Genomic DNA, 25,081 nt, shown 5'->3' with positions numbered 1-25,081 from the left:
CTAGATGGTTATTCTTTGTTATATAATATTTGTATTTTTACTACACTACAAATAATATAGTGGTTTTATTCATTTGTTTGTTAAATGGTTTTCCCATCATGCCAAGGGTGTATGAAATTGAATGGGAACAAGAGAATGACAATAAGTTATTAAATTTTATTTCCAGATAGGAACAATCGAAATTTGTAGGATTTTTAAAGTTAATTGGAAAATTTTAGGAAGAAAATAGGATTTTTATAATTGTTTAGATGAGAAGTTCCACTGCAACTTTCATTTAATCATTCAGGAATTTATTTAAATGTTTATCATTTTTTATCCTGAAGTTTGCATTAGTGTGGTACAATTGTTTCTGTATGATTACTTAATGATTTTGTTCCTGGAATCCTTCCATTTTTTAATGAATTTTTCTTGTTATTTATATTATTTTAATTGACCTTTCTAAGATCTATTTCATAGCAGAATGATCATAGTTAACAATAATTTCGGGCTGGGGTTGTGGCTTAGCAGCAGAGCACTCACCTAGCATGTGTGAGGTTTGATCCTCAGCATTACATAAAAATGAATACATAAAGGTATAAAAAAACAATAATGTATATTTCAAAATAGCTGAGAGTAAATTTCAAATGTCTTATCACAAAGAAGAATGAGTAAATGAGGTGATGGATATATGGATCTTGCCCTTTATTCCTTTCCATATTTATTTTTGAATATGACTGTATTTTGTGAATTTTGGAGAGCTTTTAAATGGATTTATTGTCTCTGATTTTTCTGACTGAAAGAATGTTGCAAGTTTGGATATCAGTTTTGCTGATTAGAATCTTAGTATTAAGAACCATCTTTACCTAGCAACTTCATGTAGCCCTTCCCAGTTATGTCAATACTTGCTTTGCTTTTTTGATTGTTATGAATATATTCATGAGATTTTTCTAATTTCACAGTTTTCCATTAAATAATGCTCTTTAGATATGTATCTGGCTGTGTTGGGGATGTGGATCAGTGGTAGAGTGCTTGCTTGGCATGTATGAGGCCCTGGGATGGATCCCTAGCATGAGTTAAAAAAAAAAAAAACACAACAAAATGGAAATGAGGAAAACCACTCCATTTACAATATCCTCAAAGAAAATAAAATACTTGGGAATCAACCTAACAAAATAGGTGAAAGATTTATACAATGAAAACTACAGAACCCTAAAGAGAGAGATAGAATATCTTAGAAGATGGAAAAATGTACCCTGTTCATGGATAGGCAGAACTAACCTCATCAAAATAGCTATATTACCCAAAGTTCTCTACAGGTTTAATGTGATGCCAATCAAAATCCCAACAGCATTTCTTGTAGAAATAGATAAAGCAATCATGAAATTCATATGTAAAAACAAAAGACCCAGAATAGCAAAAGCAATTCTAAGCAGGAAGTGTGAATCTGGAGGTATAGGGATACCAGATTTCAAACTGTACTACAAAGCAATATTAACAAAATCATCGTGGTACTGGTACCAAAACAGGCAGGTGGACCAATGGTACAGAATAGAGGACACAGAAACCAATCCACAAAAGTACAACTTTCTTATAATTGATAAGGGGGCTAAAAGCATACAATGGAGGAAGGATAGCATCTTCAACAAATGGTGCTGGGAAAATTGGAAATCCATATGCAACAAAATGAAACTGAATCCCTTTCTCTCGACATGCACAAAAGTTAACTCAAAATGGATCAAGGACCTAGATATCAAATCAGAGACACTGCGTCTGATAGAAGAAAAAGTTGGCTATGATCTACATACTGTTGGGTCGGGCTCCAAATTCCTTAATAGGACGCCCATAGCTCAAGAGTTAATAACAAGAATCAACAAATGGGACTTACTCAAACTAAAAAGTTTTTCCTCAGCAAGAGAAACAATAAGAGAGGTAAATAGAGAGTGTACATCCTGGGAACAAATTTTTACCCCTCACACTTCAGATAGAGCCCTAATATCCAGAATATACAAAGAACTCAAAAAATTAAACAATAAGATAACAAATAACCCTATCAACAAATGGGCCAAGGACCTGAACAGACACTTCACAGAGGAGGACATATAATCAATCAACAAGTACATGAAAAAATGCTCACCATCTCTAGCAGTCAGAGAAATGCAAATCAAAACCACCCTAAGATACCATCTCACTCCAGTAAGATTGGCAGCCATTATGAAGTCAAACAACAATAAGTGTTGGCGAGGATGTGGGGAAAAGGGTACACTTGTACACTGCTGGTGGGACTGCAAATTGGTGAGGCCAATTTGAAAAGCAGTATGGAGATTCCTGGGAAAGGTGGGAATGGATCCACCATTTGACCCAGCTATTGCCCTTCTCGGACTATTCCCTGAGGCTACTACCACATCAATGATCATAGCGGCACAATTCACAATAGCTAGACTGTGGAACCAACCTAGATGCCCTTCAATAGATGAATGGATAAAAAAAAATGTGGCATCTATACACCATGGAGTATTACGTAGCACTAAAAATGACAAAAATCATAGAATTTGGAGGGAAATGGATGGCATTAGAACAGATTATGCTAAGTGAAGCTAGCCAATCCTTAAAAAACAAATGCCAAATGTCTTCTTTGATATAAAGAGAGCAACTAAGAACAGAACAGGGAGGAAGAGCATGAGGAAAAGATTAACATTAAACAGAGACCAGTGGGGGGAGAGAAAGGGAGAGAGAAGGGAAAGCATATGGAAATGGTAGGAGACCCTCAATGTAACACAAAATTATAAGAAGTTGTGAGGGGAAAGGGGAGGGGAAACAAGGGAGAGAATTGAACAACAGCAGATGAGGTAGAGAGGGAAGATGGGAGGGGAGGGGAGGGGGGATAGTAGGGGATAGGAAAGGCAGCAGAATACAACAGTCACTAATATGGCATTATGTAAAAATTGTGAATGTGTAACTGATGTGATTCTGCAATTTGTATTTGGGATAAAAATGGAAGTTCATAACTCACCTGAATCAAATGGATGAAAGATGATATGTCATGAGCTTTGTAATGTTTTGAACAACCAATAAAAAAAAACAACTAATATATATCTGGATGCTATATTTTATATGTACTTTTTCCTGTCTTATAGGAGAAGTCCTAAGCCCTGCAGTTCCTGGTATATATTCCTTGGAGATAGAAGAAAACACATCTTTGGAATGTGGCATAGCATTTTCTCCCAAAGAAGTAAGTTCAGCTTTCTACTACTCAAGAGTAGTAGAATTACAGATAATTCTAGCCAAAAACCTATCAAAGATCATCCAAGTTCTGTGTATAGTGGGTCTTTTTCTGGCTAGTCAGCATGCCTAGGTGTACTCTTGAATTCAGTAAAATGATTACTAGCAGTATCTAGTACACTTACAGAGTCTCTCAAAAGGAATAGAGGACACATGCAGGGACTCTATGATTGTATGATCTTTTGCTATGCTCTCTGGAAAATTCAAGATACGACATGTTGTGCAGGAGAGGAAAAGTTTAAGCTTATCAAAGAAATCACTTATACTCAAGCCAACTTGTGCTTTACACTTATGGTTGAATGGTGTATGCTTAGTGTTTTACAATCATTACCTGAAATTAATAAAGACATGTTGTAAACACTTAAGAGGGGTTGCTATAATATTTGTTTTATATTGTCCCCGTGGTGTTTATTGATTTTCAAAAAATAAACTAAATAAAAAAAAAAAAAACCTGGAAGGAAGTGATACCACTGGTTGTTTCAAGAGTGAGCTCTAGTATGCTTTTGCTTCAGAGGTTCTATAATAAAAGTGCCAAGGAGACAGTTTCTCTCTATACATACTGTGGAAGCGTATGCTGCCGCATCATTCCAAATAAGAATCAAACTTCTATATGACAATCAGAGTGTAAGATGTATATGTACAACTATTAAACAAATATTTCACAAATTGATGCTTTGTGACCTGAAAGTGAAAATAGCATTGAGTAAGTCAAAGTAATAAAAATCACTATCTTTAATGTTGTATTTTTTTTTTTACTAATGTAATTTTTACTCAGATTGAAATGTTATTTTAGGAATAATGATAGCTATTATTGAGCTCTCAGGAAGAAAAAGTAAAGAACTTATGGACAAGTTCAGGTGATTAAATTTTGTCATTCTTAAGTATGGTACATTAATTGGGATAAGTTTTGTGGGTTTGCGCACCTATGATTCACATGGGGTGATATTGTCCTCAAGGTCCATTCTTCTGTTTATTCCAATTTTGGACAAGCACAGTGGAAGAGGTGGCAAAGGCTGTTTTTCCAACATCAAAACAAATTAAAATTCTTTTATATCCAATATTAAGTGTACTCAGTTGTATCCTAAACTATTCATTTTCCATAGGTTTAGTGTAAAGTAATTATTTGTCCTGATTCCTGAGTAGTGATATTTAGGTAGATACAGTTTAGCAAGATTGCCAAGAAAGGACAGAACATCTTTGACTTAAAAAAAATCATCCCAAGGATGTTTTCCTTCAGCCTAATTTAGGCTATAAAGTATTATCAAATGGAAATATTATTATTTAGATTTTTCTTCTATTTTTTCAGTGAAGGATATTTTGGTACATTAAATGTTGTCAAATTATTTAATATTTGTTAAATTAGGCAAAATCTCATTTGTCTATCTAATTCAGACAAAAAGGCATAATTAAAAAAAGTAATATGGAGAGCTTCAGAGGATATTTATCTTTTTAATTTTATATTCTTCTAATACCTTCCAAAAGCTACTTTCTCTCTCATATATCTTAGTCATTTGCATGTTTTATTAGAATAAACTTATATTTTAATCTCATAAATGATGTTCTCTTTCTGATTATTGAAGTTTATTACCCCATTTAAATGGGGAATTCATTAGAGTAGAAAGAAAAATAAACAAAATTCTAAATTTTAATAATAATGACTACTGGCAATATTTTGTTTTGTCTCTTATATTTATCTCATATCAGATTCTGTGTTCTCCTGTTTTGTTGAGGAGTCTTGCTTCCATTCCCAGATATTTGTTTTTATTTTGTTTCCCTTTGGGTATCTTTGTCTGGTTTTGGTATTAGGGCAATATTGACTCTTTATAATGAGTTGGAAAGTGGTTTCAAATCTTTCATTTTTGTCATAATATGTAAGGGGGATTTGATTAACTCTTCCTGAAATTAGTTTATTTCATCATTAAAGTCATCTTGTCCTGGCCTTTTCTTTGTCAGATTTTCAAAAATTATTAATTCAATATGTTGTCAATTCTATTAGCCTGTTATAGGTCTATTCAAAATTTCGATTTCTTCTTGAGATATTTTATGTAAGTAATTTCTTGGCATACAGGTATTCATTGGATTGTTCTTTTTTATTTACCTAAATAGTTAATAATGTCATTTCTTTCATTCCTGATTTTATGAAATAAGTCATTTCTTTTTATCTTGGTCAACCTACTTCAAGTTTTATGAATTTTGTTAATATTTTCAAGATCCAACTTTTGGTATTGATTTTCTGTATTTTTTGTTTTATTAATTTTTATCTTTTATTATTTATTTCCTTCTATTTGCTTTGGACTTGATTTGCTCTTATGTTTTCTTATTTTTAAGAGTAGAATGTTAGGTCATTGACTAGAGATCCTTCTCATGTTTTTTATATAGGCTTAGTGCTATATATTTCCCTCTAACTACTGCTTTACACTTAGCTCAAGAATTTTAATATATTGTGTTTTCATTATTATTCATCAAAATGTCCTATGTAATTTATTTTGAACTCATTAGTTATTTAGGTATAGTTAATTTCCACTTACCTATGAATTTATCATTTCATTTTGTTACTCCTAATATAATCCTATTATAGTTAAAAGGCATATTGTTACATTTAAGTTAAATTGATTTGGGGTTGTTTTATTACACTCTATAGGTTAATTATGTTAAACTCAAAACTATAGGAGTTTGAAATGATTACATGTGATGTGTTATCTGTATGATGGTGCATGTCTGTGTGTATAATCACAGAAGGAAGGAATTGCTTAAAATAATTAATAATTTTAATAATTAAAGATTATTAAAAATAATCTTTGTAGGATGATTTTCAAATATATATTGTTATAATTTTGATTTTAAATCCCTAAATTAATGAAAACAAAGTAATCTTGTGACATTTAAAAATTCTAAAAAATTAAGATACGTCATTCTGCACAAAGCTTGCATCTTGCATGTTCATAGAAGCACACACAAATACACTTTTCAATAAGGAAGAAATGAATCTTACCTTCTGTATAGTAATTTAATCCATATTTTTAAAAGTATGTTAAGGTTTTGTTCTTAATAAATCTATATAGTGAGTTTACATTTTCATATAATGGAAATGTATACAAAAAATGTTTTACTCAGAGTCACAGAAAATTTAAAAAATCCATAATTCAGTTTAAATGTTTCACATGATTTTGAGTAAATGCATATGCAATATGATATTTTGACTCTGACTCAACTGTTTAACACAGTCAACAAATATTAGAAATCTATTTATTAGTGTTTAGATTGTGGCTCTTCCAGGATTCTAGAAATTGATTATACAATTATATTTAGATGTGTATATATATATACACACTCATAATATATAAATATATATATATGTGTATATATATATATTTCTGTGCAGTGATATACTTTGCTTAATATTTTGTATCATTCTAAATTTAAAGGGAAATTTTCTCAGTGTACTGGAGTGTAATTTAGTACAGCAATGAAAAGAACATGTAAAATACTGTAGAGACAGCACATCCTATGAGAATTTACTTTATGAATTAGTGCCAGCAAGGCAAGATTGATTTTCTGAGTTCCAGTCATTTCAGATGTCCTTTACTCTGTTTAAAGTTAGGTATAAGTTGTTTGTCTTTGTGTGAGTATATGTGTAAATGTAAATAGTCAATGGGTGCTCTTTTGGTGAACCATATAATAGGAAAATGTGAAATCAGACAGAAGAGTTGGTTTATTTCTAGTTGTAACCCTTTTCAACACTGCATCAGATTTGAGCACAATCAAAAGTACTGTTGATAAATAGCCTAACATTAAATCTCTAAACCCTAGAAAAGGAAGAACAAATCAACATCAAAAGCAGTAAGAAGACAGGAAATAATTAAAATCAGAGCTGAAATCAATGGAATTGAAAGAAAACAAAAAAATCCCCAAAATCAACAAATACTGTGACCAGCATGGCCAATCTAGTGGGTTCTGGCGAGGGGTGGAGGGGGATAAGAAAAATAAGAACTCACACACGTACAGATGTTTTTGAAGATAAAGCTGGAGTTGGATGGAGTGCTACTCTCTGATGGAGAAGCAGGCCTAGAGAGTTTTAGCAACAATCTTTACATATGTCTCTTCATCAGGTTAAAGACTATTCAAGCATTATTCTTTGTACTCAGAAAGTTACAGGGCTAGCAACATTATGTAGTTTTTCTGCAGTTACATTCTACAGTTGCAATATGCAATGTTAGGAGCTTTGTGTAGCTCTCAGAAAAGTCCATTGTTTAAAGCTACTGTTAGGTGGGCAGTTTCAGGAGTAGCAGAGCTAGTGAAACATTATGGTTGTCTACCAAGAAAGTTCCTTTATTCCCAGGAGCTATGTGCCTGAGATCAAGGTCAAGGCTGATAAGACTCTAGCACAGAGCCTCCTAGTGGAGAGCATTATCACAGCAGTGAGGCATCCTGCACCTTTGCATAGAAACATTCCTAGGCACCACACATGTCACAGCCATGAGGTCCTCAGAGACCCCAATTAATTCTTTGAAAAAAATAAATAAAATTGATAAACCCTTAGCCAAGCTAACAGAGAAAGAGAAAACTCAAATTACTAAAATATTTAATAGATAAGGAAATATCATGGGGCTGGGGTTGTGGCTCAGTGGTAGAGTGCTCTCAATGAGTATGCATGAGGCACTGGGTTCAATTTTCAATGCCACATAAATATAAAATAAAAATGTTATGTCTATCTAAAACTAAAAAATATTTTTTAAGAAAGGAAATACTACAATGGACACTACTGAAATATAAACAATAGAAACTATTTTGAAAATTCATACTCTAATAAAATAGAAAAATTTGAAGGCATTGACAAGTTCCTAGAGACATGTGATCTACCCATATTGAATCAGGAGGACATTGAATATTTAAACAGATTAGTTTCAAGCAATGTAATTGAAGAAGCCATCAAAAGCCTAACAACAAAGAAAACCTCGGTACCAGATGGATTCTCAGCCAAGTTCTATCAGACCTTCAAAGAAGAATTAACACAAATCCTCCTCAAATTATTCCAAGAAATAGAAAAGGAGGGAAGCCTTCCAAACTCTATGAAGCTAGCATCACTCTGATCTGAAAACCAGACACATCAATGAAAGAAAACATCAGACTAATACCTCTAATGAATATAGATGCAAAATTTTTAAAATAAAATGCTGGCAAATGATATATAATACATTAAAAAGTTACGACACCATGGTCAAGTGGTGTTCATCCCAGGGATGCAAGGTTGGTTCAACATATAGAAATCAATAAAGGTAATTCAATACATCAATAGACTTAAAGACAAGAATCACATGATTATATCAATAGATGCAGAAAAAGCATTAGACAAAATAGAGCTCCATTCATACTCAAAACACTACAAAAACTAGGGATAGTAGGAACATACCTCAACATCATAAAAGCTATATATGCTAATCCCAAGGCTAACAAAACATCATTCTAAATGGGAAAAAATTGAAAGCATTCCTCTAAAAAACTAGAACAACACAGTGATACCCTCTTTTCCCACTTCTATTCAAATAGTTCTAGAAACTCTAGCTAGAGCAACTAGACGAAGAAAGAAGTTAAAGGGATACGAATAGGAAAAGAACTCAAACTATCCCTATTTGTGGATGACAGGATTCTATATTTAGAAGCCCCCAAAAACTTCACCAAAAAGCTTCTAAAGCTCATAAATAAATTCAGCAAAGTAAAAGGATATAAAATTAACACCTGTAAATAATTACATTCCTATGCATCAGTGATGAATCAACTGAAAGAGATTCACAATATCCTCAAAAAAATAAAATATTTGGGAATCAATCTAACAAAAGAGGTGAAAGACCTCTACAATGAAAACTATAGAACACTAAAGAAAGAAATTTAAAAAAACTTTAGAAGATGGAAAGTTGTCCCATGTTCTTGCATAGAAAGAATTTATATTGTCAAAATGGTCCTACCACCAAAAGCATTACAGATTTAATGCACTTCCTATTAAGGTTCTGATGATGTTCTTCACAGAAATATAAAAGGTAATCATGAAATTCATTTGGAGGCTGAGGTTGTGGCTCAGTGATAGGGCACTCATCTGGCACTTGTGAGGCACTGTGTTCGATACTCAGCACCACATAAAAATAAATGAATAAAATTAAAGGTATATAATAAAAATTCATTTGGAACAATAAGAAGCCCAGAATAGGTGAAGCAATCCTGAGCAAGAGAAGTGAAGAAGGAGGCATTACAAAACCAAAAAACTTTGAATTATGCTACAGAGATATAGTAACAAAAATAGTATGGTATTGGCACCAAAACAAACACATAGACCAATGGAACAGAATAGAAGATAGACAAACACACATAAATAAAGTTATCTCATACTAGATAAGGGTGCCATAAATATACATTGAAGAAAAGATAGACCCTTCAACAAATGGTGCTAGGAAAACTGGAAATCTGTATATAATAGAATAAAATTAAAACCCTATCTCTCACCCTGCAAAAAAATCAACTCAAAGTGGATCAAGTGCCTATGCATTAGATGAAAGACTCTGCACTTACTAGAAGAAAAGTAGGCCCAAATCTGTTATGTTGGCTTAGAGATCTAATTCTTCAGCAAGACTCCTAAAATTCAAGAAGTAAAATCAAGAATCAATAAATGGGATGATATCAAACTAAACAACTTCTTCACTGCAAAGGAAACAATCAAGAATGTACAGAGAAAGCCTACAGAATGGGAGAAAATCTTTGCCACTTGGACCTCAGAAGATTAATCTCCAAGATATATAAAAAACTCAAAAAACTTAGCACCAAATAAAACCCCAAATAACCCAATCAATAAATGGGTAAAGTAACTTAACAGGCACTTCACAGAAGAAAATATACAAATAGTCAACAAATATATGAAAAAAAGTTTCAACATCACTAACAATTAGAGAAATGCAAATTAAAACTACACTGAGAGGCTGGAGTTGTGGCTCATCAGTAGAGCACTTGCCTAGCATGTGTGAGGCACTGGCTTCCATCCTCAGCACCACATAAAAATAAATAAACAAATAAAAGGTTTTGTGTCCAACTACAACTATATACACACATACTATACTGATGTGGCCATATCAGTATTTATAGCAGCTCAATTCACAATAGCTAAGCTATGGAACCAGCCTAGGTGACCTTCAACTGATGAATGGATAAAAAATGTGGTACATACACACAATGGAATATTGTTCACCTATAAAGAAAAATGAAATGTTGGCATTTGCTGGTAAATGGATCAAACCGGAGACTATCATGCTAAGTGAAATAGACCAATTCCAAAAAACCAAATGTTCTCTCTGATATGTGGATGCTGACTCACAATAGGTTGGGGGGAGGTAGGAGTGGAGGTTCACTGATTGGACAGGGGGAAGGGAGGGGGTATTAGAATGAAGAAAATGGTAAAATGAATCGGACGTAACTTTCCTATGTTCATATGTGAAAACATGACCAGTGTAAATCCACATCATGTACAACCACAAGTATGGGAAATTATACTCCATATATGTATGATATGTCAAAATATATTCTACTGTCATATAACTAAAAAGAGCAAATAAAAATTTAAAAAGTATTGGTGGTCAATTGCCATTATATTTGGCATTGATTGGATTGATTGGTGTCTTTACTGTCACTGACTGGTGTCTTTACTGTCACTCAAGCTCCCCCTCTCCTTATGGGTGACTCACATGTCTACTCATCCTGTATGTACAGTTGTATATGTATATGTTAGCTACTAGTTACATGTAGATATTTAAAGTTTAATTTGATTAAAATTAACTGACTTTTAAGAAGTAGTTTATTCCTCACAATTGTCTCATTTCAACTTCTCATTATCCACATGTGACTTTTGTATAGTGCAGAACATTTTCATTACTACAGAAAATTACATTGGACAACAGTGATATAGATCATTCCATATTATTATCCTTAGTTTTCCTTCTACTATTTGGCAGCACTGTGCCATAGGCTGGTTAATCTTCAGTGTCTCATTTGTTCTAAGGTCTCAACTCTGCTGTTCTATATTTGCCCTGAAGTTTTGGAATATTAGGTAGAATTGTTTACCTCTCTTTTTTCTACCAACATTTGTCAGCCCTTTAAGAATTTGCAACCCTTTGTGTAATCTTTTATAATTGTTATTCTGAAAGTAGTGCCTCAAAGATATAAAGGCAGGACATATGATAACTGCTCTGTTTTGATTCATAAGCAGTTTTTTCTACCAACCCTGGTCTCAGTGATACCACTGGTTATGGGTAATAAGTCCTTCTTCTCCATATGTTGAAGTTTGAACATTAAAGAAGCATGCTGAGGCAAGCATATAAAGCAGGGTTTATTTACAGATTTACCTATCTTTACTGACTGCCCGTCTAATTCTGGCTTCATCAGGACTGAAATTTGTCCTTTGTTAGAATATCCTTTTTCAATTTGAGGTATTCCTGTCTTTGAATAACAACATCTGGGAAAGCACTTAGAATAGCATGCAAACTTTCCAAGTTATTCTTCTTTGGATACTGTGGTGGTTTTGTTGTGGTAAGTCTAATGTTCTTTTCTCTCTATAAATCACTTAATTTTTGGTATCCACAGTGTGGGAAGGGGAGGTGACGTATGTCCTAGAACCAATACCCCATGGATACTGAAGGATGACTGTAAATAATGTTAAAACATATATAATACAAAATATTGATTTATATTAATAACAAATTAAGAAAAAGGCAGATGGACCAAAAGATGAAAAATAGATATGAGACATAAAATGTAACTAGTTACTGGAAGAATAAGATTAAACAAAAATAAAGAAAAATAAGATTAAACAAAGAATTTTATTGTATTTTTCTTTGTGTGTAAAATATCAAAGCAGGTTGTATTTGTACATGAAATACTACATCTTTATGCAATTTTCTCTTTGACGTCTGCTTGCTGGTGCTACTGCAGAAATAGATTATTGTGGGAATGAGTTGCTTGCTTTGTTTTGTCAAAGAAATGAAACAGCCATTAAAATAACACATGCTGCAGTATTTTATGCTTCTATAATTCTGTTATGAGAACAGACTGTTTACATAAGATTCTGTGACAAGAGATGGAATTAGTAGCTAGAGTTAAATAAAAACAAAATGAAAACCCAAGTGTTTTCCATTGTAGGGCATTACAAATGAGTACAACCAAAATATAACCTTTATATTATTTAATTCTTCATTTTATTTGAAACTTTTCTGATTGTCAGCATGAACTTTATAAGTAGAGCACAGAACTAAATGTATGTACTTCTGAAGCCCATCATCGTTGTCTTAATTTTGGAGGCTTTTGGTAGGTCAGAGGACTATTATTCTTACTTCTTCACGTTCAAAATATTCACATTCTTGCCATTTTCCACTGCTTATCTCTAGAAACTTAGCAAAGAAACCCAGGGCAAGATTGTGTGTGTGTGTGTGTGTGTGTGTGTGTGTGTGTAGTATTTAGGGTTTTCTACATATGGGGTCATATCATCGGAAAAGAGAGACAATTTTCCTTTTTCCTTTCTGACTTAGATTCCTTCCATTTCTTTTTCTTGCTAAGAAATAATTGCACTGCTGTGTAAGTACTGCATGCTAACCAATTGCACCACTGGAATGCTAAATGTTTTCTTTGATATAAGGAGGCTGATTCATAATGGGAGCAGGAGCATGGGAGGAATAGAGAACTCTAAATAGGACAGAGGGGTTGAAGGGGAAGTGAGGGGGTAATTAATGATGGTGAAATATTGACGATCATTACTATCCAAAGTACATGTATGAAGACATGAATTGGTGTGAATATGCTATGTATACAACTAGAGATATGAAAAATTTTGCTCTATATTAATAATAATTATAATGCATTCTATCATATATAAATTAAAAAATTTACATAAAAAAAGAAACAATTGTTCTGGCTTGAACTTGTAGTACTCTGTTTAGAAGAAGTAGCAAATGGTAAAAACTCTAAAGACTCTGGAAAAAAAACTCTTAGGCCCATTAAATAAATTCAGTAAAATTGCAGGATGCAAAGCCTATTAAAATTAGTTGTGTTTTTATTCACTATCAAGGAACAATCGAAAATGAAATTAAGAAACAATACCAGCCAGGGTCCGTGACACATGCCTATAATTCCACAGTTCAGGAGGCTGAGGCAGGAGGGTCGCAAGTTCAAAGCCAGTCTCAGCAAAGGCAAGGCCCTAAGCAAGTCAGTGAGACACTGTCTCTAAATAAAATACAAAATAGGGCTGGGGATGTGGCTCAGTGGTTGAGTGCCCCTGAGATCAATCCCCAGTACTGATAAATAAAGAAATAAATAAAAATTAAAAAATAAACAATATCATTTGTAGTAGTATAAAAAAGAACCTAATCCTTAGGAATTTGACTTAACCAAGGAAATGAAAAATAACCACAAAATATTGATGAAAGAAATTAGAGTAAATGCAAATATTGAAAGATATCCTGTGTCCACAGAAGACCTGAGCCTCATGTTAACTATACATATGTGACTTTCTAATAAAAAGGAAAACTCTTTTCCAAAGTTACTATAAATTTTTTTATTCCTGTCAGCAATGAATGGATGTACTAGGTGTTCACATCTTTACCAGCACTTAGTATTGTTACTTTTGTTTAATCAGTTTGATAGATGGGAGATGGTATTTCTTGTGATTTCAATTTGCATTTATTTCCCTAATGTCTAATGATGTTACATCTTTTAAAAATGTTCTTTATTAATGTATTATAGTCATACATAATATAAATTTTGATACAATCATTTTGATATTATTATATCATAATATCATTTTTAATTTTGATATAATCATACATGCATGGAATATAATTTGTTCCATTTCAGTCCTGAGTAATTCCTCTTTACCCTACCACCTGCCTTTTGCTATTCTGGTCTTCCTTGTATTTAATATTTTTTCAATCAGTGCTTCATAGTTACAAATAAAGTGAAATTCACTATGATATATTCATATATGTACATAGCATCATTTGGTCAATTTCATTTTACATTTCCTTCCCTTTTCCTGTCCCTTTGCCCTTCCCCTTGGTCCTCTTCCTCTACTGATTTCCTTTCTATTTTTCATGGAACCCCCTTCTATTCCCCCCCATTTATTTCTCTCTAGCTTCTGCATATCAGAGAAAACATTTGACACTTTATTTTCTATCTTTTTTGGAACTGGGGATTGAACTCAGGGACACTCAAGCACTGAGCCACATCCCCAGCCCTATTTTGTATTTTGTTTAGACACAGGGTCTCACTGAGTTGCTTACCACCTCGCTTTTGCTGAGGCTGGCTTTGAACTCATGATCCTCTTGCTTCAGCCTTCTGAGCTGCTGGAATTACAGGCATGTGCCACTGTGCCTGGCAGACTCTTTATTTCTGAGTCTGGCTTATTTCACTTAGCATGGTATCAGTTCTATCTGTTTGCCAGTAAATGTCATAGTTTCATGTGCTAATGTGTCATTATGTGCATATCTTCTTTTCTAAATTGTCTTCAAATCTTTCACCTGTGTTTTCATTAGCTAGAACATTTTTTTTGGTTGACCTTTGAATCTTTTTATAGTATTTTGGATACAGTTTTTTTTTTTTTTTTTTTTTTTTGTGTGTGTGTGTGTGAGAGAGAGAGAGAGAGAGAGAGAGAGAGAACTGTGTATTTTGGCTTTTAATTTTATTTCCTTAATAAATGTCTTTAGGGGCTGGGGATGTGGCTCAAGCGGTAGCGCGCTCGCCTGGCATGCCTGCGGCCCGGGTTCGATCCTCAGCACCACATACCGACAAAGATGTTGTGTCCGCCGAGAACTAAAAAATAAAGATTAAAAATTTAAAAATAAATAAATAAATAAATAAATAAATGTCTTTAACAGTACATATGTTTTAAATTATAAAATTAATCATGTTTTCTTACATTTCTCCCTATAGTTTTATAACTATAGGTTGTATATTTGGATTTTTAGTTCACTTAAAATAAATAGGAATTGTTTAAATATTTATGTATTTTTTATTTTTTAGAACAATTTTAACCTCACAAAAAGTAATCTTATTGTTTTCAGTAAATGTGGCTTCACTATCACAAGATAATTTTAATTTGAAAACTGTTCTTATGAACTGTTGCCAAATCAATGATATCACATATTCCTCAAAAAAAAAGTCATAGTATAATGTTTTTTTGTTGTTGTTTTTTTTTTTTTTTTTTTTTAATCTCAGGTGGCAACATATGACTTCAGCATTCAAATTTATATTAATTCCTTTAAGGCTTCAGAACTTTACACTGAATATTTGTCAACGAAAAATTCTGATTTGTCAAAGACCACACCACTTATCAAACCATGTTCTGTTCAAGCAACTGGTATGTAATAAGAAATAGGCAACTGATGTGGGTAAAACAAAGATTTTTACTTAAGCATCTAAAAGTTTAAAAAATCAGAGTGATATTCATTTTTCAAAAATAGACTTATGAGAAGGTAAGATTATGATATGATTTCCTTGCATGTCATTTAAGTTTTGAGTACATAGAATTAAATGTTAACTAAAACCACAGATATATTTGTAGGTAAGTGACTAATTGCTAAAATAAATTAGAAGAGAATAAAAGTAGATTTAGTAATTTATTGTGTGGGAAGATTTAAATTTATTAAGGCAAATTATAAGTTATTGAAATAAAAGGAATTGAAAATAAAATGAAAAAAACTGACAATTTCATTTTAGAAAATGTTTTTTATTCCAAAAGATTGGGTTTACTAGAAAAGTTGGTACATTTAAAGACAATTATTAAGTACAATCAAATTTTGAGTTAGATTTTTGAATATTTACTTACTATTTACAAATATTCTTGAATAAAACTGAAGTGTACTTCAAACACTTTCAGCAAGCTTTGGCTTTGCTTTTTATCATATGAGCTTGAATGTTTTTTCCCCTGGAAAGTAAAGAAGCCTATACTTGTTTTTATAGTTCTGATACTGAGTTAAATTGTCATTAATTATGGTGAATGAGTATCATATCAGTTAATAATTATGCATGGCATTTCATTAGACAGGCCTCACTAAAATAGCATGTGCATGATAGAAATTTATTTCACTCTCATTTAAAATCCCTAATTAGGAAGTACAGAGCTGGTATGGAAGCCCTAAGAAATTAACATTTTTTAAAAATCATGTTTTAAAGTATCTTTTTTAAAAAAGAAAATCAACATTGTCTGGTTTTTGCTGTCTAAATTAGGTAGATTATCACTCATCATGAGTTCCTCATTCATTATATTAGCAGGATACGCCCTATTCCCAGCAGGATACACCTTAAACCTGGACCGCCCTAAACCTTGATCCGCCCTAAACCCGGATCCGCCCTGGTCCTTGACCAAGGTCACCTTACATGCAATGTCACTGCAAATGACCTGGGTCATGCCATGCATCATTCCTACTTGGCAATGGTTCTCAGCAGAGTAGTTCCTTTTATTTCTGTCGACCTTTACCTGTTCTTTCATGCTTATTAGTGACTCTGAAAAGGCTAGCTTTGGCATCAAATACTGTATCTAGCAGTCAGGATACCAATGAACATTTTTAATGTGAGGGAGTAAGGTGGTCTGAAGTGTTAGTTGGTGAGTCACCTGATGGTTCAGTTTCTCCAGAACATGATTCTCTAATAATCTATTCTAGGGAGAATATAACTTCTTTGTTTAAATGAAATAAGACTTTCTAACTGGTGAAGTAACATGCCAAAACAATGCCCACTTTTTAAAGATATAAACACCCTATTATTTTCTGTGTATCCTCTATTGCCAGTTTGTATTTACAAAGGCCATATTATATGTACTACTTTTTGTATATCTGTCATAATGTTATCTTTTCCATAATTTCTCATGACAGATATTGTGTATGATACAATGGTGACCACAATCTACAAATTTCTGTTATCCCACAGATCCTGAGCTCCCTGCAAAATATCCATTAATTTTAGTGATATAATAAAGCATGTGTGAAATACATACATGTTCAGGATCATAAATTAATGCATTTCATACACTTGTTTTCCTAATTTCTTATGAGATCTTTTAGTTTCTATTAAAAATTCAAATGTCTCAGCTGTATTTTTCAAAAAGTATAGGTTTTTCTAGCAGGCAACAATAACTTCTAAGACATTTAAGTATTTTTATAGCTACCCATTCCTAATTTTCTATAGAATAAGCCATTTACTCTTAGAACTTTCTTGTTTTATCTAGGAAATATTATATGATATACCATCTATATATTCTCCTGAATTCCAGTAATTTTTTCTTCATTTCTCCTCATTTTGGCATTGATCAAACTTTACTATGGGTATCATTTTAACTGTATACATTTTTCTTAGCTCAATATTAAGTATATTGCATACTTTCTATCATCTCATTGGTAACATTTAATGGTAATTGATTATTAAATTCATAAAATTGAATGTTGTAAGTATGAAAAGCAGGATATTTTTGAAATATTTTTAAACATAATTTTATTTCCTAGCTAGAAATGTAATCATAGAAGCAAGCCTTATTTTCTCTGTGTTTCATGTAGATAAATATACTAAGTGCCTATGAGCTTATATCTATTAATACCTTATCAGAATATTTACTTTTCTTTCAAAGTATTACAAGCACCATTGAGTTTATCCAGTACTGAGTTTGTATTTCACATTCCTTTACATGAGATGGAGGCTAATAAAAAGGTCAACAAAACTCAGGTATGTATAGAGAATTTATACAGTTTATAATTGTTTTATAATTATGGTTTTTTTAATCATGATTTTTAGTTTACTAAATGGATTTTGAATGATTTGAAATATTCCCTATGAGCAATATTTTCCCTAATATTTATGCTATTTGGAGCAAGAATACTGGCACTTTTTTAAAGTGTGTATATGTGTGTAGTGTGTGCATGTATAATTTCTCAAAGTAATTTTCAAAGCATATAGTCACATATAAAGCTATGTATCTTATAAATACCTTATAAATAGATGCATATACTTAATAAGAATATTCAAAATATTTGAATAAAATTAAATTATTTTCTTAATAAAATGGAAGCTATGATTTAAATTAATGTGAACTATATTCCATACATATAAGAAAATTTGTCAAGTAGCAATAATAAAAGCTAAAAATTGAGGTATAAAATAATTTTTACATTGATCGACTCTTTTTGCTTACTGAATCTCTCTGCCTTTCTTCTAAAATAGGAGTCTATAAGAAAGGAGAGCATGTACATACATGTCATAGGCATTTGTATTTGAATTACCCTTTTTTCCTAGTACATTATTATTCCTATTACCATTTATGAACTTCTGTAGTGCTGAAGAGGTATACGGAGAAAATATTTAATGTTATATCTGTAAAATAGCAGAATGCTATATGAAATTATAGTTAGAGATCAGTATCTTTGGCATTTAAAAATGTTGGTTTTTTTAGGGCCTAAAAAGTCAATAAGAGGGCTGGGGTTGTAGCTTAGTGGTAGTGGGCTCACCTAGCATGTGTGAGGCACTCAGTTCAAGCCTCAGCACCATACAAAAATAAATAAATAAAATAAAATCATTGTGTCCATCTATAACTGAAGAAAAATGTTTACAAAAAAGTCAATAAGACATTTTCTAATAGAATTTTGAGCATACAAAACACCTCTTGTATGTAGCACTAGAAAGGGAACTTTAGTGAAGTGAAATGAATTTAATTTCAGATGTTAAAAATCCCTTCTTACATGTGAGATTATTTCATATCATTAAAATTTTGTTCTGTAAGAAAAAAAAGATCTAGATCCCAACATCCTTCTCTTTAAGAGGCAAAAGAGTCACACTGGCCCCAGGGGGAAGAAAATGTGACTTTAATATACTACTTGTATTCCCTATGAATGATATTTGCACAGACCACATAATATATACAGAGAAAACTTAATATGTTTATGGAACAGAATTAAAATATTATCATTTATAATTTGTCATATGTGAAATGACATGCATCAATACATTATGTGAAAGTTAAGTGGACAAAAAAGTTGGGAAATCCTGGAAGGAGTAATAAAGCTCATTTTACCCAGTGAGTAACTAAAGGATAGTATCAAAGGTTGACAGGAAAAGAACTAGAGATATAAATGTATTGCTTAAAACTATTAGTTGACTAATAGAAGAGTTGAAATAATATAAATATCAAAAAAATAGGAAGTGAGGAGAAGACTGGATGTAGTGTAAATGGACTAAATACTTGTCTTTCTTGGGGCAGTCAAGAGACAATAATCTGAAGCTGATAAATCATGAAATAGCCACATGGAAGACAGAATAATGGCTCTCAAACATAATTAAATCCTAATATCCAGAATTCACAAATACATTAGCTTACACTGCAAAAGATGCTTTGTTGATGTATTTTAAGGATGTTGAGAAGTGGAAATTGTCTTGGATTATCTTGGTGATTCCATTCTAATCATTTGAATGGTTAAAAGTACTGAACCTTTTCTGACTATATCAGAGGGGAATGTGACAACAGAGGAAGGGTCAGAAAGATTTGCTGTATTGCTGGCTTTGAAGATAGAAGGAGGCCACCAGCCAAGGAATGCAGCTGGCCTCTAGAAACTGAAAAAGGTAATAAAAGGGACTCTTCCCCAGAGCTTTCAGAAAGGAAAACAGTTCCTGCCAACACCTTGGTATAAGGAATAATAATAAAGAGAGACACAGAGACAAGGTGCAGAGGCAGGGAAGGTGACAGAGTGGCTCTTTGTCCAAGGGGCCACATTTTTTTATGCCAATAGGTTACATTAGGCTATTAGTATCATAACCACATTATTATTTAGAGTATCAGTAAGGTTGCTTATTCTGAAGTTAGAGTTCACAGTTACAAATGCAATGTTAGGATCTTTGTGCAGTTCTCAATAAAGTCCATTGTCTGAAGTTACTGTTAGGTGGGCACTCCAGGAGCTTGGTGAAACATTGTAGTTATCAAGGAAGCAAGTTCCTTTATTCCCAGGAGTTATGTGCCTAAGATTCAGGTCTAGCATGGGGGGCATTACCATAGCCACCTGGCATCCTATGCCTTTGCACAGAAACTTTCCCAGGCACCAAGCATGCCACAGCCATGAAGTCATCAGGGACTCCAATCCCAAACATAAAACCCCTATACCTTGGATCTTACTTAAGTGATATTGTGTTGAATTTCTACCCTACAGGGATGTAATATAATAAATTTTCTGTTCTTTAAGTCACTATGTTGAGGGCAGCATGTTATAGCAGCAATAGAAACCCAACAGAAACTATATCAACATTACATTTAGAATAAGGCTATTCTAGATAAAATCTCAAACCAGCATTGGCTAAAATCAGTTGCAGAACTGTTGATGGGAAGGTGCTGAGGTGAACAACAACTTTTAATAAGCATTTTTGAACTCTTTTTAAGGTACATTTATGTATCATTTTGATAAAAGTATGAAGAAAAACTAACACAATACTAAATATACAATGTAATAAGTGTTTCTCTATGGATAACTATTAGTTCCATTCTCACAATTATAGAAAATAGAAGTAGATACTTTTATTGTTATTGTTATTTGCCATGCTATAGATAGAAATCATTAAGAGATATAACTTTTCCTCATTTTAGAATGCTATAATAAGGCATTCAAATGGCTGGTATGATTTTTGTGCCCACCTATTGTTACGGTCTGTAAACAAGTCAAGATGGTGCCTGGCATTTTGCCAAAGGGAGTGGTTTGTGAAGGAACATCAGTGAGCCATTAAGTGTGGAGATTCCTTATTGGTTGACTGCTGTATCTAGTTTATGTTAATTAAGATAAGCTGTGTGGAATGTATATATACCCCTCCTGTCCTACAATAAAGGGCTCCCACTCCTGCTGTATCAATGTACACAAGTTGCTCGTCACCCCCCAGTTAGTTTGCTGCAGCCGGACTGCGGCAACCTATATTAAAAGTTTCTTGAAAATATGTAAATTTGCTTTGTTATGGTTAAGATATACAAATATTAGAACTAATTAGATGTTTAAATGCTTGAGGCATTGGTATTAAAATGTGTTAATTTTATCTTATATATTTTGAATCAATCATTCTTTAGAAAGAAGAATGATATTTTGTTGTAGTAACAGTTGTATGGATTATTTTGTACTTTTCAAATTTTTAAAAACTAAAATTAATTTTAAAAACTGGTTGATAGTTTTAGTTTGATGGTATGTTGCATTGAAAAGATAAGTGTACATGAAAGTCATGCCCATAACTCCCATACTTACTAAAATGTTACAAAGACAGTACAGAATTTGTATATACCCTTCACTCTTTTTCCCTAAAGCATTTCCCATACTAAGAAATTAATGTTAGTATGATGTTATTAACTAAAGAATAGTCTGTCTGGAATTGATTACTTTTACTTTTTCAAGAGTTTAAACCAGGATACCACATTCCATTTAGTGTCCTCTGATATGCAACAGGCTCTCAATCTTGATAAATTTTTATAACCTTGAGAATTTTTAAATTTATCTAACAGTTTTTTCAGAAGGTCCTTCATGTGTGTCTGCTGTTTTCACTGGACTATACTGAGTTCATTATTTTCCATTGGTTTGGGGGAATGTCACAAAGGTGAAATGTACTTTTTATAATTCATATGAAAGAAGTTCATGATACCAAAAGGACTCATCACTAGTGATATCTTCTGGGTTTCTCCACTGTAAAGTTAGTATTTTTCCCTTTTCATACTCTGTACTATGGAAATGATGGAAGTGAGTGATCAGTTTTAGTCCACACAGAATAGAGGGTTTTGAAAAGGAGCATTATCATACACTATTTGTTTTTTGAAAAAAAATATTTTTTAGTTGTAGGACAAAATACCTTTATTTATTTATTTTTAATATGGTTCTGAGAATTGAATCCAGGGCCTCGCATGTGCTAGGCAAGTGCTCTACCACTGAGCAACAACCCCAGCCCCAGCATATACTATTTGTAGTTTTTCTGTAAGAAAGAATATTCTCTCTCCCTTTTATTTAATTAATTACTAAGCATATCAGTATGAGTTCACCTATAGCATTTACTTTATACTTTTAGTTATACTCCAATATGATGTCATTTATTTTGTTGCTAAAAACTTTTCCAGCTTTGGCCATTAGGTATTTTTTTAGGTCAGCCCTTTGACATGCTCCCATCATCGTAATTTTTAAGCATTTTCTTAATTACTGTCACTACCAGATGTTCCAGGCTCATCTTTTACTTCAGTTCTACAAACAACATTTTCTCCAAGACACCCCAGAACCTTTCGTGGTAGAATTATATTTAGAAACCAACATCTGGTTATTAAATGTGCTGGTTGCTTCTCATCTGTGACAGATAATAGGCTTTTTAAGCAAATAAAGCCAGGAAAAATTTGTATGTGTACTATCTCATTTTCAAGCACACGTGCATGTGCATACACACACACTCAATACAATGACAGATAAATTTAATTATAAAATATGTAGTTATTTGGCTCTGACACTTTTCACTTATAAAAGTTTATTGAATATCTATCACATTTCATATGAATTAATAGTTTACCTTTTTATCACTGAATTTTTTTCATTTGTGAATATATTACAGTTTACTTATCTACTCATTAATTGAAGGAAATCTGGTTCTATTTTTTTCTTCCAGTGTTTGGTGATTATGCACAAAGTTATTGTGAACGTTCACATAGTTTTTTTGTATACACATAAGTTTTCAAGTCACTTATGTAAATATTTATACTTGGGATTAAAGGATTTTTATGGTAGTTGTATGGTTAACATCACAAGAAATGGCCCAGCTGTCTTCCAAACTGGCAGTACCATTTTGCATTCTCACAATCAGTAAATGAGGATTTTTGTTGATTTTCTTGTTGCTAGCTAGCATAGTTGTTTTTTACCTTTTCCATATATTTTATTTCTGTCTGTATCTTTTGTGTTCTTTTCATAGTTGTTAAAATACACTCTGAACTAATTTTCATACACTTTGCCTAACATCACTGAAAACATTTTATCTATGATTAGAATTTTTAATCATTTTACTTTGTGCATAGTCCCATCATTTGATATCATAATAGAAATAAATTTTATAATGCATATTATTATTTTTGTCCAAAAACTTTTTGTGTATGTGTGAGCAGGATCTTCTCTTACATAATATCTCAAAACAAGATGTACAATGGACTTTGGATTTTAGTGATAATGATAAACCTTTCAAAAATGGCACATTTGAGTTTAGTATACTGACTGGTCATCTGCAACCAGATGAAAAGTGTAATGTTACCATAACTTTCTGTCCAAGTAAGTACTTTTCTCCTATATTTTTGATACAATTTCAATTTATTATTCACATGTTAAGTATTTAATACAGTTGCAAAAAGTTTAGATTATCTACTGTATGTTCTTTGTTATTTGAATAACCAATACTAATGTAATTTTTATCTCATTTCTGTCTTTTAAGATACTTAATTGACAAACATTATATACATTCAAGGTATACAACAAAATGATTTGATATATATTGTAAAATTATTACCACAGATTGACACTGCCACCATTACCCATGCTGTATATTAAATCCCCCAAATCTGTTAATTTTATAATTGAAAGTTTAAACCCTTTGATCGTTATCTCCCCATTTTCTCTACCTGCAAGCCCCTGATGAGCATCATCTTCTCCTCTGCTTCTCTGAATATTACTTTCTAGATTCTGTATGACCAAAATCATAAAATATTTCACCTAAAACAATGTCCTCTAGATTCAAGCAAACCTGCAAATGTTGTAATTTCGTTCCTCTTTAGGGCAGAGTAATAGTTCATTGTGTATATATACCACATTTTCTTTATCTGTTCATCTATTGAAGCGCATCTAGGTTGCTTCCACAGTTTAGCTATTGTGAATTGAGCTGCTATAAGCATTGTGGCTGCATCACTGTAGTATGCTGATTTTCAGTCCTTTGTATGTAAACTGAGGAATGGGATAGCTAGGTCAAATGGTGGTTCCATTCCAAGTTTTCTGAGGAATCTCCATACTAAATCCTTCAATTATGCAGTTTAGTATATGAGGAGCTATAGATTTGCCATATTTGGTCTTTCTTTTGTTAAATACCTTCCTTTTTTGGAAGGGAGCAGTACTGGGGCTTGAACCTGGGGATGCTTTGCCTGAGCTGCATCCTGCCTTTTGAAACAGGGTCTTACTAAATTGCTTGGAGCCTTACTAAGTTCCTGAGGCTAGCCTTGAACTTGTGATCCTGCTGTCTCAACCTTCTGAGTCACTGGAATTACAGGTGTGTGTCACCATGCCCAGTGATACATCCCTTTAATACCTAATTTGTTTTTTTAAAATCAGTCAATGTTGAATTTTGTCAAATGTTGTTTCTGCAATCATTGAGATGATTCCACATTTTTTATCATTGTGTTAACATGATGTATCACATATTTTTATTTTTATATGTTGAAATATTGCTTGCATCACAAGGAAAAATCCTGCTCGGTAATAATGTATGATCCTTTTAATGTGCTGTTGCATTCAGTTTGCTAGTGTTTTGCTGAAGACTTTTGTATCTGTTTATCAGGCAGATTCACCTGTAGTTTTCTTTACTTGTTTACTTGTGGTTTCTTTGACTGACCTTGGAATCAGAGCAATGCTTGTCTCATAAAATGCATTTGAAAGTATTCCCTTGTCTTCAATTATTTTAGATGATCTTGAGAAGGATTTGTATGTTCTTTAAATATTTGGTAGAATTTAGCAGTGAATCTATTAGGTTCTGGGCTTTTCTTTAGTGAAAAATTTATTTATTGACTCAA

At 32.5% G+C, this 25,081-nt stretch overlaps 1 protein-coding gene across 1 annotated transcript in view; it reads left to right on the top strand.

Moving 5' to 3' along the window:
- The window catches only part of Cfap47 (cilia and flagella associated protein 47), a 408,435-nt gene that overhangs the window by 70,761 nt on the left and 312,593 nt on the right, over positions 1 to 25,081 (top strand). Inside the window, exons 21-24 of the mRNA XM_021725557.3 lie at positions 3,114 to 3,208; positions 15,499 to 15,640; positions 17,903 to 17,997; positions 23,417 to 23,576. Coding sequence (XP_021581232.3) covers positions 3,114 to 3,208; positions 15,499 to 15,640; positions 17,903 to 17,997; positions 23,417 to 23,576 — 492 coding nt within the window. The remainder of the gene's footprint in view (positions 1 to 3,113; positions 3,209 to 15,498; positions 15,641 to 17,902; positions 17,998 to 23,416; positions 23,577 to 25,081) is intronic.

This window comes from Ictidomys tridecemlineatus, chromosome X, assembly GCF_052094955.1.
Source record: "Ictidomys tridecemlineatus isolate mIctTri1 chromosome X, mIctTri1.hap1, whole genome shotgun sequence".
In the NCBI taxonomy this organism is placed as follows: domain Eukaryota; kingdom Metazoa; phylum Chordata; class Mammalia; order Rodentia; family Sciuridae; genus Ictidomys; species Ictidomys tridecemlineatus.
Note: the sequence above shows the minus strand (reverse complement) of the source record. Positions and strands in the feature narration are given on the sequence as shown.